General features: G+C 51.6%; 6 protein-coding genes across 6 annotated transcripts; 3 read left to right on the top strand and 3 right to left on the bottom strand.

The window, feature by feature from the left end:
- Positions 1–3: 3 nt before the first annotated feature.
- Positions 4–2,142, top strand: BDV17DRAFT_258724 (endonuclease/exonuclease/phosphatase family protein). Its single transcript, XM_073757365.1, has 3 exons — positions 4–753; positions 802–1,616; positions 1,668–2,142. The coding sequence occupies exons 1-3, from the start codon at positions 87–89 to the stop codon at positions 1,995–1,997; spliced, it is 1,812 nt and encodes a 603-aa protein (XP_073617303.1). The 5' UTR covers positions 4–86; the 3' UTR covers positions 1,998–2,142.
- Positions 2,099–3,115, bottom strand: BDV17DRAFT_258725 (ribonuclease H-like domain-containing protein). The gene has a single exon (XM_073757366.1). It carries the CDS (start codon positions 3,006–3,008, stop codon positions 2,301–2,303), a length of 708 nt encoding a protein of 235 aa, XP_073617304.1. The 5' UTR covers positions 3,009–3,115; the 3' UTR covers positions 2,099–2,300.
- A 1,163-nt stretch (positions 3,116–4,278) lies between these two features.
- BDV17DRAFT_258727 (Alpha/Beta hydrolase protein) lies at positions 4,279–5,392 on the bottom strand. The gene has a single exon (XM_073757367.1). It carries the CDS (start codon positions 5,358–5,360, stop codon positions 4,548–4,550), a length of 813 nt encoding a protein of 270 aa, XP_073617305.1. The 5' UTR covers positions 5,361–5,392; the 3' UTR covers positions 4,279–4,547.
- A 3,381-nt stretch (positions 5,393–8,773) lies between these two features.
- On the top strand, positions 8,774–10,678 carry BDV17DRAFT_289700 (DUF3659 domain-containing protein; the record flags this gene model as incomplete). Its single annotated transcript, XM_073761718.1, has 2 exons — positions 8,774–9,952; positions 10,007–10,678. The coding sequence occupies 2 exons, from the start codon at positions 8,774–8,776 to the stop codon at positions 10,676–10,678; spliced, it is 1,851 nt and encodes a 616-aa protein (XP_073617306.1).
- A 288-nt stretch (positions 10,679–10,966) lies between these two features.
- On the bottom strand, positions 10,967–12,310 carry BDV17DRAFT_289701 (uncharacterized protein; the record flags this gene model as incomplete). The annotated part of the gene is made up of 1 exon (XM_073761719.1): positions 10,967–12,310. The coding sequence occupies one exon, from the start codon at positions 12,308–12,310 to the stop codon at positions 10,967–10,969; it is 1,344 nt and encodes a 447-aa protein (XP_073617307.1).
- A 1,977-nt stretch (positions 12,311–14,287) lies between these two features.
- BDV17DRAFT_289702 (uncharacterized protein) lies at positions 14,288–14,761 on the top strand (the record flags this gene model as incomplete). Its single annotated transcript, XM_073761720.1, has 1 exon — positions 14,288–14,761. The coding sequence occupies one exon, from the start codon at positions 14,288–14,290 to the stop codon at positions 14,759–14,761; it is 474 nt and encodes a 157-aa protein (XP_073617308.1).
- Between the last annotated feature and the right edge of the window lie 189 nt (positions 14,762–14,950).

Genomic DNA, 14,950 nt, shown 5'->3' on the forward strand with positions numbered 1-14,950 from the left:
CGAGCGACAGCGGCGACACCAGGCGAAGTTGCGCTATAAAAGCTGCGAGCTCGCGATGTCCCATGTAACGGCCCCAGATCAGCGCCATGCAGTCTTTCAGTCTCGCCATATCGGCCCTGTCCTGCGTCCTGCCCGCCGCGGCAGTGACGATCAGCGAAATCAACGGCAATGCCTACCTCTCCCCACTCCGAGGCGAGACCGTCTCCGACGTTGAAGGTCTAGTGACTGCGATCGGAGAAGACGGCTTCTTCCTTCGCTCAACAAGCTCCGACGACGACGATGCCACTTCCGAGTCCATCTACGTCTACGGAAGCAGTGCCGTCTCGGAGGTCGCCGTCGGCGACATCATCACCGTCAGCGGGACAGTCTCCGAGTACCGCTCTTCAGACGCCTACGTCTACCTGACCGAACTCACCTCGCCATCGAGCATTGTGGTCGTGTCTAGCGGGAACGAAGTGACTCCTGTCGTTATTGGGAAGGACCGCGCGCCTCCAACAGAGGCGTACTCTGGTCTCGACAATGGCGATGTCCTGGGCTTGCCGAATAATGCTAGCCAGCTTTCTAATGACAACCCCGTGCTGAAACCGGAACTCTACGGACTGGATTTCTGGGAGAGTCTCAGCGGCGAGCTTGTCTCGCTTACTGGGCTGGCTATCATTACCAAGCCGAATCAGTACGGTGATGTTTTTGTGCGTGGCGACTGGGAGGTTACCGGGTTGAATGAGCACGGTGGATTGACAATGACCGCGAATGGTAAGTCGACCACAAGCATTCCGTATTGGGCTTGACTTAACTGTATAGACTCCAACCCCGAAGCCATCAAGATTGGCACGCCGCTCGATGGGACCACCAACTCTGACTCCTTCAAAGTCGGAGACACGCCAGAAGATGTCACCGGTGTCGTGCAGTGGAAGTTCGGCCAGTACATGGTCCTCCCAACGACTGCTCTGAGCGTCACCGGCGGCAACGACACCGTCGCAGAGCCTTCGACCCTAGTCGGCGACGGAACCTGCAGTGCCTTAAGCATCGGCTCGTACAACGTCGAGAACCTAACCCCGACCTCCGACAACATCGAGGCCATTGCCGACCACATCGCCAACTACCTGAACGGTCCCGCCCTCGTAGCCCTGCAAGAAATCCAAGACAACAACGGCGCCACCGACGATGGCGTCGTCTCTGCAAACGTCACTCTCTCCACCCTCGCAGACCTCATCGCCACAGCCGGCGGACCAGACTACAGCTTCGCCGAGATCGCACCCATCGACGGCTCCGACGGCGGCGAACCAGGCGGCAACATCCGCGTCGCCTACCTATACGACAGCAGCATCGTCCGTCTCCGCGACGAGAACCCCGGCTCATCCTCCGACGCCAACGAGGTCCTAACCGGCGCTGAGCTCAAGTTCAACCCCGGTCTAATTGATCCCAGCAACGAGGCGTGGGACGCGTCTCGCAAGCCACTAGCCGCCGCGTGGGAAACCCTGGACGGCAAGAACAAGTTCTTTACTGTCAACGTTCACCTCTCCAGTAAGGGCGGCGGTACAAGCATCCAAGGCGACGCCCGCCCGCCCGTCAACGGCGCCGTTGAGCAGCGGACCGCGCAGGCTGAAGTCGTTGCTGTATGTACATACCTAACAAAAATGTCTCTATTATCAACTGACAAGTATTAGTCTTTCGTCTCTTCTATTCTCGCTGAAGATTCCAACGCCAAAATCCTCGCAACAGGCGACTTCAACGAATTCTCCTTCGTCGCGCCCTTAACCACCTTCGTTGAGCGATCTGGATTACTCGAACTCGACGACGTCGTTGGAATCCCAGCAACAGAGCGCTACACGTACATCTACGACTCGAACCATCAGCAGTTGGACCACATGTTTGTTTCTGAGGCGTTGGGGAGGGGAGCCAGGATGGAGCATATCCATGTCAATACGTGGGTGAACTATGATGATGCCGCGAGTGATCATGATCCGTCTGTGGCCGTTTTTGATGTTTGTGAGTAAGTTGTGACTAAGGGAAACTATTGCACGGCTGTATATGTTTTACGGAGTTCTGGCATTCTACGAGTACCGTCAGACTGGTCATGAGATTCAAGTTCAGTTCTTCATGGCTCGACGTTCTACAACCAGAAACACTAACTCGAAAGAAGAAAGTTGAACCACAAAATTATCAAATCTGTTTATAGCTATATGTAACAGGACTTGTCTACACAGGCTCTATAAATTAAGCCCAGACATCTAGAGCAACATTATACCAAAACAGGACCTCAATCCTGACAGCCGAGAACATGGCATGTCTAACCACACCTATAAAGACGCACTCCCCTCCCACTCAAGCAAATTCAAAATGTTTGCATCCCAATAATCAATTTTATCCCTGACCTCTTTATCCACCCCCGTCTGATAAACCCCCTGATTGCGCTGATCAAGTAACCAATAGACCAACTCGCGCGGCGCAAACGCATCCTCAAGACAATCATGGCCCGAATCATTCACCTGGACCTCCTTGCTTAGGAAAGTCCAGCAGAGATCTCGGAGTCCCCAGCGTCTCTTCAACTCCCGGCCGTATCTGGATTCGACGGCTTCACGGGTAACCACCTGCGTATCGATAATCCTCGAATGCGAGATACCCAGTTTAAACAGGTCATTATGCAGCGCAAACCCAACCAATAACGTCTCACTATCCATAACCTCAAACAGGGCCCTCCGTGCATCTTCAACACTACCCAGGACAAGTCCATGCTCCCTGTACGCGTGGTATGTGAGGTCCGTTATCCCGCCGTACTTTGTGCGGTAGTGTGTTAAGGGTTCGTCCGGGGTGACGAGGACATCGAGGAGGACTTCGCCGGTTAGCACGTCGATTGCGCAGAGTTGGGCTAGGGCGTCGCGGTCGAGGGGGCCCACACCGACGAATGCACAGTCTAGGGAGATGGCTTTTCTTTTCTTCGGCTTGGGACTGGAATTAGAAGGGGAGTCTTGGTGATGGGAGGGGGCAGGAGCACGGGTTAGGTTCATTGCGTATCCAGCACTCTGCAGGGCATCCTCGCTATGACAAAGCCCACTCAACCTTGTCAGGATCTCATCCTCTTGTCCCTGAGTCTTGATATCAAGAACCCTCCACCCCCCAACCGCAACAGCGCACGGATGCCCCAACGCAGCCGCAAGAGCCCTCGCAGAGGCATACCCCTCCTCCGCAAGCGCAACCTTCCTATTTGCAATCCCTCTCGCAAGAACCCCCGCCTTATCAAGCTCTTGTACAGTCCATCCATTCGCCCAGATTTCTTGGAATTGAACGGTTGTGCAGGGGTCGAAGATGGGGTATTCATATCCAACATGAAAATCATGGTTGAATGAATTTGAATCGGATATTATGGTCCCTCTATGTCTGGCTCTCGCAATCTCGATTTCTCGCTCTGTTGCGACTAGTTCGCGCAGGGCGGAGTGGGCTTCGGATTGTAGGATTGAGGCGTGATGGAATGCGGAGTGAATTAGGGTGTGCTTGTGTGCGAGGTCTTGGCCGTTAGGTTCGCTGGTCACGAGGGCATTCGGATGTGCAGGTGCATGTTGACGTTGGGATTGGGATTGAGACTCTTGGATCTTCTTCGATGGTAAATTGGCGAGAGCCTGCTTCGCGGCTATAGCCTCGTCGAAGCGATAACCGCGTTTCTTTGGTCTGGTGATCTTGACATTTATATTGGCCTTTGACAGGGAAGATGAGGGTAAATGCGAGGATGAGGACGACGAGGTGGATGAGGTGCTCGTACTCTCATCCCAGGACGAGGAGTATGGCGAGCAGGAGCCAAATAGGACTTTGCGGGCTGGCATGGTGAGGTTTCTTCTCCTGGTTGACATTATGATGATAATGGCGAAGTAGATCGAATGAATGGAAGCGGGAATTGTCTCGTAAGGTGGGGAAGGGAAGGGTATTAGGGCTGATGATATCTCTGAGAAGATTGTCGGGGAAGGTAGAGTGCAGTGCGATGTAGCAGAAGGCGAACTACGCACGAATGGTATTTCCTGACTACACGGAAACATAGCTTCTTATAATATACACATATCCGGCTAGCCCCTGTCATACCCTTTGCCACTCTCCGACTTCGGTCTACGGCATTATTTTTCAGTTGTACACAGATACCCTCCATTCATAGCGGTCTCTTGATGACGCTAAGCCTTTGTCCCTGGTGTCCTGTTCGTCACAAGATGACAGGGATGTTTGAAAGGATAGTTTTGATTCTCGCCCTAGTGTTCGTTTCGAGAGTCTGCTGAGACAATGGGGTTGCTTGCAAGGGTAATTCGTGTTCATTCATCTTCCTGTCAACGACTTTAATCCCCTTTGTAATTGCATTTAATGGGACAGCTCTTCTTTGTCTGCGGGACAGGGGGTTGAGGATAAAGATTGACAGGGGTGTAATGTGGGTTTATGCATGAAGTGTCCTTCATGTTCTTTATCATGTGTGGGCTTATTGTCTTCAAGTAAACTGTCCACTCCATCCTCGACAAGGGTAGTAAAGCTGCTATCATGACCACAATCTACCCTTTGCATTGTGATGATTATTACGTAGGTCCAGGTCCAGATCTAGCAGACGAGTTCACAATAAACTCTACCAAAGCTTTCTTCCCCTCGGCCTTTAACGGCCCCTCAATATGCATTGCCCCCTTCACGTCCGTCCGCTGGATGTCCAGCCTGTGATGCCTCGCTTTGTCCACTAGCTGATCGGCCACCCACGTCGGGATCACCTCATCGCTTGCGGCTGACATGAGGAGGATCGGTGGCACATGCCCATGATGACTGTTTGCATTTGCAGACAGGTTGAACTCTGAATGAGATTGTGATGCTTTGTTCTTGTGCTGACCCAACTTCTCCAACGAGTCCGCAACATCCCATGTATTCCACGACAACGGCCACAGGTACCGATAGGGTAGCCATTTCTGCGGGTACAGGCTAATGAGCATATCCTTTATACTCGAGATTGGGGCTTCGAGAATCAACCCTGATATCGGGGGTTGTGTAGACGCCGTCTCTAGAGCTTCCTCAGCTGAATTCGAACGTGAAAGTCTCTTCGCAACTGCTGAGCTGGCAACGGCCGCACCGAGACTATGGCCCCAGAGAACAATGCGAGTGTCCATATCCATATTTGGATGTTGATACGTCTCATACACCCAATCTAGAAACGCCTGCGCATCGAGTTCAATCCCCGTTTGTGTCGCGCGGCCCTTTGATTTCCAGTACCCGCGGTATGACAGTGCGGCGAGGATGTACTCCGTTTGCGCCTGTTCATTTCCAGGCTGCCCAGAATCAGAATGAGGATTTGCATTTCCATACTCCCCAATTGCCCTAAGCGTCTGCGAAAGAAGCGGTAATCGCATTGGCGTTGACCCGCCGTTCCCCTGGAAGTAACAAATTACCACCCTCCTCCTTCTTCCCTTCCCCATACTACCGCTTCCACTCCCACCTCCCCCTCGACCTCGGTCACCCTTAACGTCAACATCAACAGGCAGAGAAAAGGGTAAGCGCCCCTCACAGACAACCAAACCCGTCCCATCCAAACTCCCAATCTCCTTCTCCGTCCATCTCACACCGCGAAACTCCCCCTTGTAATCGTTCATCTCCTCGCTCCGCGATAAGGGCGGTAGCCACGAGAGGTAAAGCAGTTTATCCTGCATGACGACGATCCAGAAACATTTCCAGGTCCAGAGGGCGAGAAGCAGGCTAATGAAGATTGTGGGGGGGATCAATAGAGGGGGGATTGAGGTTGTGAATAGTGTTCGAGTTCTAGTGCCTGGACGGCTGATGAACGGCGATTTTAGATTTAGGTCCCCATGTCGCGGCCGCGTAGTGACGGGTCTCTTCGATTTGGATTCGATGGATATGCTTCGATTTTGAATGTCTATGCCATGACGAGGAACCCACGATCGGTAGATGGATCGTCTTGGGCTGCTATTAACGAGCGACTGAGTAGTAAAGCGCCATGGGCGCCGTGGAATGCATTTTGCAAACATAGATGGGTGCACGATGATTGTTGCTAAAGTGAGATTGTCCTGTGTCGTCGAATTTACGCATTCATAAGCCCCTGTAATAACATGACTAAGCTATACATACTTCCCTGGGGTGCATTAGTTGCATAACTAGCCCTAAGCAGATCCCGCGAACTACGACGCCACAGTGTCGAAATCAAGGCTACGATGGATAGACTACCTTAACTGGTGTATTGTAAGGGTTATTTGTATTTAGTCAGGCCAATAATCTCGAATAATTTGTTGCCCAAAACTGCAATCTTGGTTAGACTTCGCGTAGGCGAGGAAACGCAGGCAAGGAATGCCATCGGTGTCTGCAGTTGAGTTATGAAAGTATGGCAAGTATGACAGATTAGCTGTGTCAATCCCAGACCGAAAATTCAAGTGTTCCCTTTATAGACGCTTTTGCCTTTTCTTTCTGCCCACCCGGGCTCCATTACTTTGCACGTAAGGGAAAGAAACATGTCTATAGACTTTCATACACCCAAGCTATAGAGAGAAGAGTTGTTTGTGCCAGATCACGCCCTATCCATATCCTTATTTAAACTCAAGCAGTCAGTCGACTTAACGTTCAACAAGACAGCGTTGCGTTGCATCCGTATATCAGCAACGACCTGACTAGGAGACTCAGGCGCTTCAAGTCCTATTAACGGTCATTAGCCATCATGCTAGCAAATTTCTCAAGAGCCTGAGCTCCCGCATAGCGTAGGCCGATACTAAACATGAACAAGAACAAGGACAAGAACATATATAAGCTGCAACGTCAAATCCCTCCCTCGAGTCTTCGCCTTAAGCTGGAGCTCCACATCGAGATTGAGATCCAGCCTGAGGCGCAACTGCTCGTTACTCTGCCTCGTCATCTCACTACCTGTGCTTGTGCTTGATGTCCCCGAGACTGCGCCGGCGAGGCCACCCGCCATATCTCCTACCGAGCGGACGGTCTCGTGGCTTACGTCTCAGACCAGATCACCTCCAGGATTGACGATATCTTGGACGTCGTCGAACTGTACCACGTGGTTGTCTGTTCGGTCCTGGTCTCCATCGAGGACAGTGGTTTGGCTTTGGCGTGTAATTTGGTGGTTGGTAGGTTTTTCAGCCTCGGGGTCCGGGCCCGGGTCTTCATGGTCTCAATCGCCTGGGCGGGAGGGGAGGTCTGGAGAGATCTCGTTCTCGTTGTCTTCGGACGTGCGAGCTAGATCGTCTGGTGCGAACTCGGGAGGTGGTGATTGGGCTCGTCGACGGAGCTTGAGTGTCCCGTGTTTGGTCCTGTGGGATACGAGTTCTTCGTCGTCTAAACCGTCCATCCTGGTGTCGATGCCGGTGCCCATGTCCATGTCGATGCTTGATCTGCCCCTCATGGGGGTATGCCATTGATCAAAGGATGAGTGGGCAAGTATTTCAGTGGGGAACGTGTGCTATGACACCGCATGGTCATCCATCCAATCATTCCACAGAGAATCGACAATGCCTATATAACCCCTCTGGTCAACGGACAAACATAGCTGCGGCAGCCAGTCCAGGGCTCATGTTATCAAACATGACAATGTGGCGGATCTGCGGTCTAGATGGACACAGAGCACTCCAGTCCGCCCAGGGTCAAAGCCCAACAGAATTTCCCACAAACGCCTAAGAATGCTCAAACCTCCACAAACAAGGGGAAATAGGACTTTCCTCAATCGAAACTGCATTCATGGTTGGAGCTGCCATTCCCCGGGACAAAGACTATCACTACGCCTCCAATGACGGGATGCCTGCCGGGGATTCTGTACCTGGGAACCGCGTGGTAGCTGTCACCCTGCCTTCCATGGTCTGATGTCTTTCACATGAAGCTGATATTAGCTTTCCGAAGTAAAGTCAATCAACCGTCAGACCCAACCACGTATCCTCCACATCATTAGCCACGCAGTCACCACTTCGTTCCTTTTTGACCCGCAGTGCAGAAACAACCTTTTATTCTGCTAATATCCCGGTCAACCCACGCACATTCGTACTGACGGCGCCTACTCAAACGTACAACTGATAAGCCAAGCCATGTCCTATCAGAACGACACCAATGTCATCGATGACGTCTCCACCTCGGCCCAGACGACCAGCACCAGCTCAGACGCGTTACAGCCCGCAGCGCAACAGACATGCCACATTCACAGATGTGCGGACTCAATCCAATTATCCCTCCAAGGCTATGCAGCGATATCAGACGCATCAGGTGTCAATGACATACGACCGCGGTACGGGGCAAGTCCAGTCACAAGAGACGACGACGTCAGAAAAGCAGCAGGCCTAAGGAGGGGGGAGATGAGACAGGGTCGAATCGCAAGCTCGATTTTGAATTAGGATATGGAGCTATAGTTGAAAGCACAGATTCCTGGAGACTTGACCCTGGCGTTGTCGAGAGTTCCCCCACATGCACTTTCCTGAGGCCGGCTGTTCCTATCTATCTTCTTGGACTATTGCGGAGAAGGCTGTAGCTCACATAGACGGCTCACAATTCAGTATTCACCTGAGACTTGGAGTGCGTTGGCTTACAAACTAGGTCTAGCACACCATCATGGCCGAGTCCCAGTGGTGTGGTTCCAGGCCACCATGTTATCCAAGGTTCCGCTATCAGCGCCATAGATCATTAAGTCGAACCTTGGCTTTGTTAGACCCCAATCACCCCTTGATGTGCTGACTAGACCTCCCGACAATTGCCCGTCGCGAGCATCATATAAGCTCTACCACCCAGCGTTGTATCGAGACACCAAATTATACCAAAGTTGATCAAAATGGCGGCCTCGCTTACAAGCCGCGCCTCGGATACAGCCATGGACCTGAAAGTGAGCAAGCCGCAGCACAGGGCCTTCCACGAACAAAGAACATCCACACCTAGCAGTGACACTGCGTCCGTTCGGCGTGGTGCCGATGAAACTGCTTCTCGGCGGCTGAGTCGCTTTGCGAAGAACGTCGATAACAAAGGGTGGACTTCTGCCGGACAGATATTGAATACCGTGAAGTTGCCCCACGATGGTGGACAAGGAGCGCGGAGCAAGGGTGGGTATCCAAAAGGCTTCGACCTTGATCTTTCCGAGCGCCTTCCCGTTGCGTTGCCAAGCCTGACTGGCCTGGTTATCGGGAAGGAAGGAAGGATATTGAATCGGGAAGGCCATACAATTGGGAAGGTGGTTGAAGGCGATCCCGAGGATCTAGTCGGAGAGATAGTGAGTGAGAATGGTGAAATACTGAACGAAGACGGTGACTTGATAGGGAGTGTTGATGTGATTCGGCCAAACAAGGTGGACTGTGGGAAGAACGAGGAGAGTGGTGATACTGCTCCCGACAAGGCAGGCACAGACAATGCTCCAGACATCTCGACACTGGAGGGCTTCACCTGCAACAAGGCCGGAGACATCGTCACACCCGATGGCGTTCACGTGGGCGAAGTTTTCGAAGGAGACCCCAAGAAAATCTCCAGCGAGGGATTTCAGCTCGATGACCAAGGTTATTTCTGGGACTACCGTGGGGTTACCGTTGGCAAGGCCAGGCCGACACCATTGCGAGAGGACGACAAGGGTCCCTTCGCTGACCAGGATCTGCTTGTCGCTGAACACTCCTGGGTGCAAAGTGAGCGCAAGCCTGGAAAGGACGACGCCGGGATCGTCAAAGGCTTTACAGGAGTGTCTGCCCTGGAAGGGATGAAGGTCGACAAGCATGGGAACGTCGTTGACGACAACGGCGTTGTTTTTGGACACGCTGTCTCCGAGTCGATGCCGACCAAACCTGGTGACGACTGGATCAAATATGGAGCTGAGGAACCGAGGGAGAAGCGTGCTCGGTCCGACCTAGTCGGCATTATAGTCAACGATGAGGGCTATATGGTCGACAAGCGAGAACACGCAGAGGAAACGTGTGTCATTGTCCGGCAGATACGAGGCACTATTGGGCCATTGTGCAGACGGATCGTTCTAGTACGCTCGCATACCCTTCTGGCACCTGGGATGTTTTATTCTAATCTCTCCTAGCGCATTAAGGAGGCCAAACAAGCGCCAAAAGACCAAATTGATGAGAAACAACTGGTTCAAGAGGTGAATCCTCTGATCGAAGAAGCCGGAAATGTCTTGCAAGACTGCAAAGGCGCACTGTCTGCTCTCGGTCCGGACAATAATATGGCAGCGACAATAATGGCTGGCACTCCGCAAACGGCTTTGCCTGCAGAGTATGAGCTCGCTGAGCTACTAAAAGAGCTCGCGCAGATGGTTATAGACACCATCACAAACGGTCGCCAGCTCCTCAGTGAGATGCCTCATGCCCGAAAGAGCATCAACCTACAATGGTCACTGCTCTCCGAGCCCCTGTTCCAGATAATTGGAACAGTTGGTCTTTTGCTGAATGGAATATCCGGTCTGTTCACCAGGCTCATTGATAGACTGTGGCTCGGAAAGACCTTGCGGGCGTTGCTTGCTGGACGTGGCATTGATCAGCAACTGCTTCGCAGACTAGGGCTGGAGCGAATTTTGCGCGGCCTTGTCAGCCGCGAGATCTGGATCAAGAAGATCTTGGATAGCTTGGGACTTTGGGGGTTAATGAGAGGTCTGCTAGTTATGTTTGGTCTGGACAAGCTGCTGGAATCATTCCGTTTAGGCGCGGTCAGCGAGGCACTCGAACTCCTGCAACAAGGGGAGGTGACAACCTGACGAGGCTTAGAAGTTCTATAATGGTAACTTGCGAATGTAGGGTAGTTTTGAATTTTATTTTCGACTGTTTTGAGCAAGGCCGAGCGGAACACTTGACATAAGCTGATGAATTAGGGCTCGCTACGAGAAGATCTATGGTTGCCGTACGGGTGTAGAGCCAGAAGTAAAAACCTCTATTCAGTTCTATGTCCCACCATCTCGATACCTCCATTTTGCCGAATGATACAGACACATATTGAAATGCAAATAGAGCTTCGTAACCTCACCCTCCACATACATCCCACCCACTCACCCACCTTCCTTCAAAACGGCATCCAAAACCCCCATCTCCTCTCCACTCAAAAGCCCCAACCGCTCCTCCAACCCATTCAACTCCCCAAACCAAACACCATCAATAAACGCCCAATAAACATCGTCAAAAACCACCCCCTTCCTAGCAGCAATCACAAACCAAAACAATAACATGCCATTCTCCAACGACCTTGCCATCTTCCCCGAGAGCCGCTGCGAAGAGTGCAAACTCCCCTTAAGTATCTCTTTATTCTCTACACTCCGCAAAACGCGCAGGAAGAGGTCTAGATGCGGCGTGTACTCGTTTTGGAAATGGAGGAGGTCCTGTGTCCATCCTTCGGGGCTTTGGAAAAGGAGATACCACGGTGCGACGGTGGTAAATTCGTTGGGGGCGATGTAGGTGGTTTGCCAGTTTATTACGGCGCTGACGCTGAAGTCGGCGTTGGTATTAGGGCTGGTTCTGTTGGAGTTGTTGGATGTAGAGGTAGAGGTAGAGGTAGAGTCAGGTAAGACGCAGATATTCGCCGGACTAAAGTCTTCGCAGTACAGCCTGAACGGGCCAGGTTCTGTACTAATCTCCCGCGCAATCCGACGGAAGAGACAGCGCGCGATATACTTCTCTTTCCAATCTGCAAGATCAATCAAGCCCTGTTTGCGCTGATCCTCTAAATGTTGCAATTTCTGCGTTGCAAGATCAACAAAGTACTCCGATGCGGACGTAAACGTGCGATTTGGGAATGCCGTGGGCGGGATATCATGCTCTTCCACGAGATCCGTCATATTCGCTGTAAGCGGTCTCTTCGAGACAGTCCAGTTCCCCTCTTCCGAGTTCTCGACGAGCGCGCCGATGACTGGAAACGTCGGCTTCGAGAGCTCGAGGAGAACTTGTGCTATACAATGGTATGCTCTTTCGAGGTCGGCATGCGGGTTGTGCACGGTTGGTTCCAGGCGCTGGGATAAGAGCGTTCCTTCGACAGATTGAGTTACGAGATAAGGTCCGTAACTGCATGTTCCCGCGCCAAAGACTGCCGGGATAGGGAGAATGGTTGTTCGAGCCAGGTATTTCATCACAGTGGCCTCGTCCCTTGTTTTCTCGATGTTGATGCCGCCGTGGCCGGGCATGGCGAAGCGGATCGTTACCCGCACGCCATCGCCAAATATAACAGAGCACCATGCGTTGTTGGATGTTATGGTCAGATTTGAGGCGCCATGTGCGAGATGGTCATGTCGGTGTCTACTTGCCAGTCGTAGCGCCAACGAGGGCAGTTGTTGTGAGAGGGCTTGGATCCAGGCTGCATGCTGGTTCGGGGCAGATTCTTGAGTAGGATGGTTTGAGTCCATAGTTGTCATCGGCCGGGTTATGTTTCAGTAGTAGGAAAAGGCGATAGACCAGGTATACTTGGAAGGCGGCGTATAGCATAAAAAGCGCACAGTTGCGAAGCTGGCTTTCTGGGTACATGATTTCTATACACAGCGATTAGCATCAGACTGTATAAATATGAAGCATCATGCAGTATATACTTAATTAGGGCCCTTTGTTAGGGCTATTTTTATACACCGCGTGTAGCCTCAAGTCACGAACTCTATCAATATCAATACTCTCTGCTCAGCCACAGGGACGCGTCCGATACACCAGCAAAAGAGAGATGTAGATCACGGTTTTGCATGATCCGCAGATTGCCAAGATTTATTTTCGGCCAACTAGAACCATGAGATGCCTTCTGTCAACACAATGGACGTCCCCTCATTGTGGGGAGCTCCATCGTGGGGACTTGACCACAACACCTACCTAGTATGAGTGGCACTGCCACCTTGTTCCTGACTAGCGAAGCTGACGACGACAATAAGCTACGGTTATCCGGAAATAGACCTGTCGGAGAACTAAACTCGGTGTCTCTGAGACACTGACATCGGTAGTCCGAATCAAAAACCTGATGTGGAGGCGGGAAGCCGGCCCAGTGTGCCTGACTCGTTTGATGCCGATGGGGATTGATCAGAATTCAGCTAAATTTTTTTTGGCGGTGGATACAGTAGGCTCTACTCTTATTCTACCCTAGTATCCTATCTATGTGATGATGTGATCGCGGTAGGTGGGCGGCACCATGACGACTCAGTTGGAAGCCTTCATTCAAGCTTCGGGGACCCTGGCACGCAATCTGGACAACCTACGAGAAATCAAAACCGAGAGGCTATGCGGTGATGCAGTAGAGAAGGCAAGCTGGAGGCCGATTGCTCATGCACGTGCTACTGATAGCCCCATATCACCTCGATTTGCAGACCCCCGACTCGATCCCGGGTCAGCTCTTAACCGTAATCGAAGGTGATAGCCTGACCTGACTGGATAGGTAGGTGTTCTGCTGTGAAGAGGGCATTTGCAATGGTACCCACGAATGATAGTAAACGTCTAAGTGCATGGGCAATCCCTACTATGCCACTCATGGAGCTTGATTTGCCAACCAAGACCATTGAGTAACTAACTGGACTTTGCGAGTGTCGTTCTGGAAGACTTATGGTGAAGAAAAGACATCGATAAGGCCTCTATCCCAGGCGCATATGGTAGGGACGAAAGCTCACCGCTTCAATAATTATCCCTACAGGACCCTGCAATGAATAGCACCTACAGAAGTGGGGACGCAACTTCTTGGATTGTGGCATGAAACTCTTTAACTAGCCGCCCACAGTAGCCACTGACGCACGGAATAGGGCTGATAGAGACTGCCTCCACTGAGCAACCTTAGAGCTATACCGTTCCCCGGAACATTGAGTGGAACTTTTGGTTAGTCGGCCGGCCGGACTTCTTCTTGAACTCTCCCACTTCAGGGGGTTTGGACTATCTATTTTAAGCGTGGGAGGCATCTGATTCCAACAATACAACCGATTTAGCAGTGCGCAGCCATCTGCGTATCTTATTTTCGGGCAGCTCAAGCGGGCCTTCACTGCACTTCTGTATCTATCTCAGACATTGAAGCCACACCGAGTCAGATAGACTGGACAGCGTACCTCCAGACAAACCAATTTTAGGGCTCACCGACTATGTCCTCACCCACTTTCCACCTCTACCCCTGTGGCTTTTGTGGACCTGATGTTCTATTGATAGATGTCGTTTTGCAATCGAGTACTCAGAGCTGAATATATAAGATAGCATCAACGCCCTGCCTTCAAAAACCATCTTCGACAACAACAAGCAACATCTCTTCTTCACTGAGACATTACCGCTCGTTTATCTGCTTTGCCAAACATCACCCTCGCAACCGTATATCCAGCTCCCTTCAATTCAATCAAGCCAACCAACCCAAGCAATTCTTCCAAATCACCACGATGTCAACAACAACAACAACCACCGCCTCCGCCACAGCAGCAATCTCAACCTGCCACGCGGAGCTATACAACATCCCCACGCACGACGCCGCCTGCGCAATGCCCAAGAACGACACGTACCACTCCCTAATGAGCTCCTGCTGCGGTTCCGCAAGCGTCATCACCTACTCCGACTGCGGCTACTACTGCCTCGCCCAGGGGCAGACAGTTGGTGATCTTGCCGAGTGTCTGATTAAGGGGTCGGCGGCGGGACAGGTTTGGTGTAATAATGGGGCTAATGCGACGGCTACGGGGACTGCGAGCGCGACTGCGAGTGAAACTGGCAATGCGAGCACGAGCGCGACGGACGATGGCTCGACTGATCCGACTGGTACAAATGGGGCGGAGGCTCTTGTGGGACCGAGTGTTACTGTGAAGGCCACGTTGGTGCTGGCGTTGCTTGCTTTTGGGGGTGTGGCGCCTATCTTTGCTTGAGGTTTTGGCGTGGGTATATAGTGGGGTGGTAAGATCGAGGATGTGATTGTGAGATGATAGGTTCTGGTCGCTTTCTTTGATTTCTGTATGTATGTTTTTTTTTTTTTTTTTTTTTTTTTTTTTTTTTTTTTTTTTTTTTTTTTTTTTTTTTTTTTTTTTTTTTTTTTTTTTTTTTTTTTTTTTTTTTTT

This window comes from Aspergillus undulatus, assembly GCF_047715775.1.
Source record: "Aspergillus undulatus strain CBS 261.88 unplaced genomic scaffold BDV17scaffold_14, whole genome shotgun sequence".
Classification (NCBI taxonomy): Eukaryota; Fungi; Ascomycota; class Eurotiomycetes; order Eurotiales; family Aspergillaceae; genus Aspergillus; species Aspergillus undulatus.

What these genes read in the sequence shown, in the direction of transcription:
- BDV17DRAFT_258724 (XM_073757365.1), top strand. Translation starts at nt 87, where the DNA reads ATGCAGTCTTTCAGTCTCGCCATATCGGCCCTGTCCTGCGTCCTGCCC. An exon ending in ATTGACAATGACCGCGAATG is followed by an intron (nt 754 to 801) that starts GTAAGTCGACCA and finishes TTAACTGTATAG; the next exon opens with ACTCCAACCCCGAAGCCATC. An exon ending in CGCAGGCTGAAGTCGTTGCT is followed by an intron (nt 1,617 to 1,667) that starts GTATGTACATAC and finishes GACAAGTATTAG; the next exon opens with TCTTTCGTCTCTTCTATTCT.
- BDV17DRAFT_258725 (XM_073757366.1), bottom strand. Translation starts at nt 3,008, where the DNA reads ATGAACCTAACCCGTGCTCCTGCCCCCTCCCATCACCAAGACTCCCCT.
- BDV17DRAFT_258727 (XM_073757367.1), bottom strand. Translation starts at nt 5,360, where the DNA reads ATGCGATTACCGCTTCTTTCGCAGACGCTTAGGGCAATTGGGGAGTAT.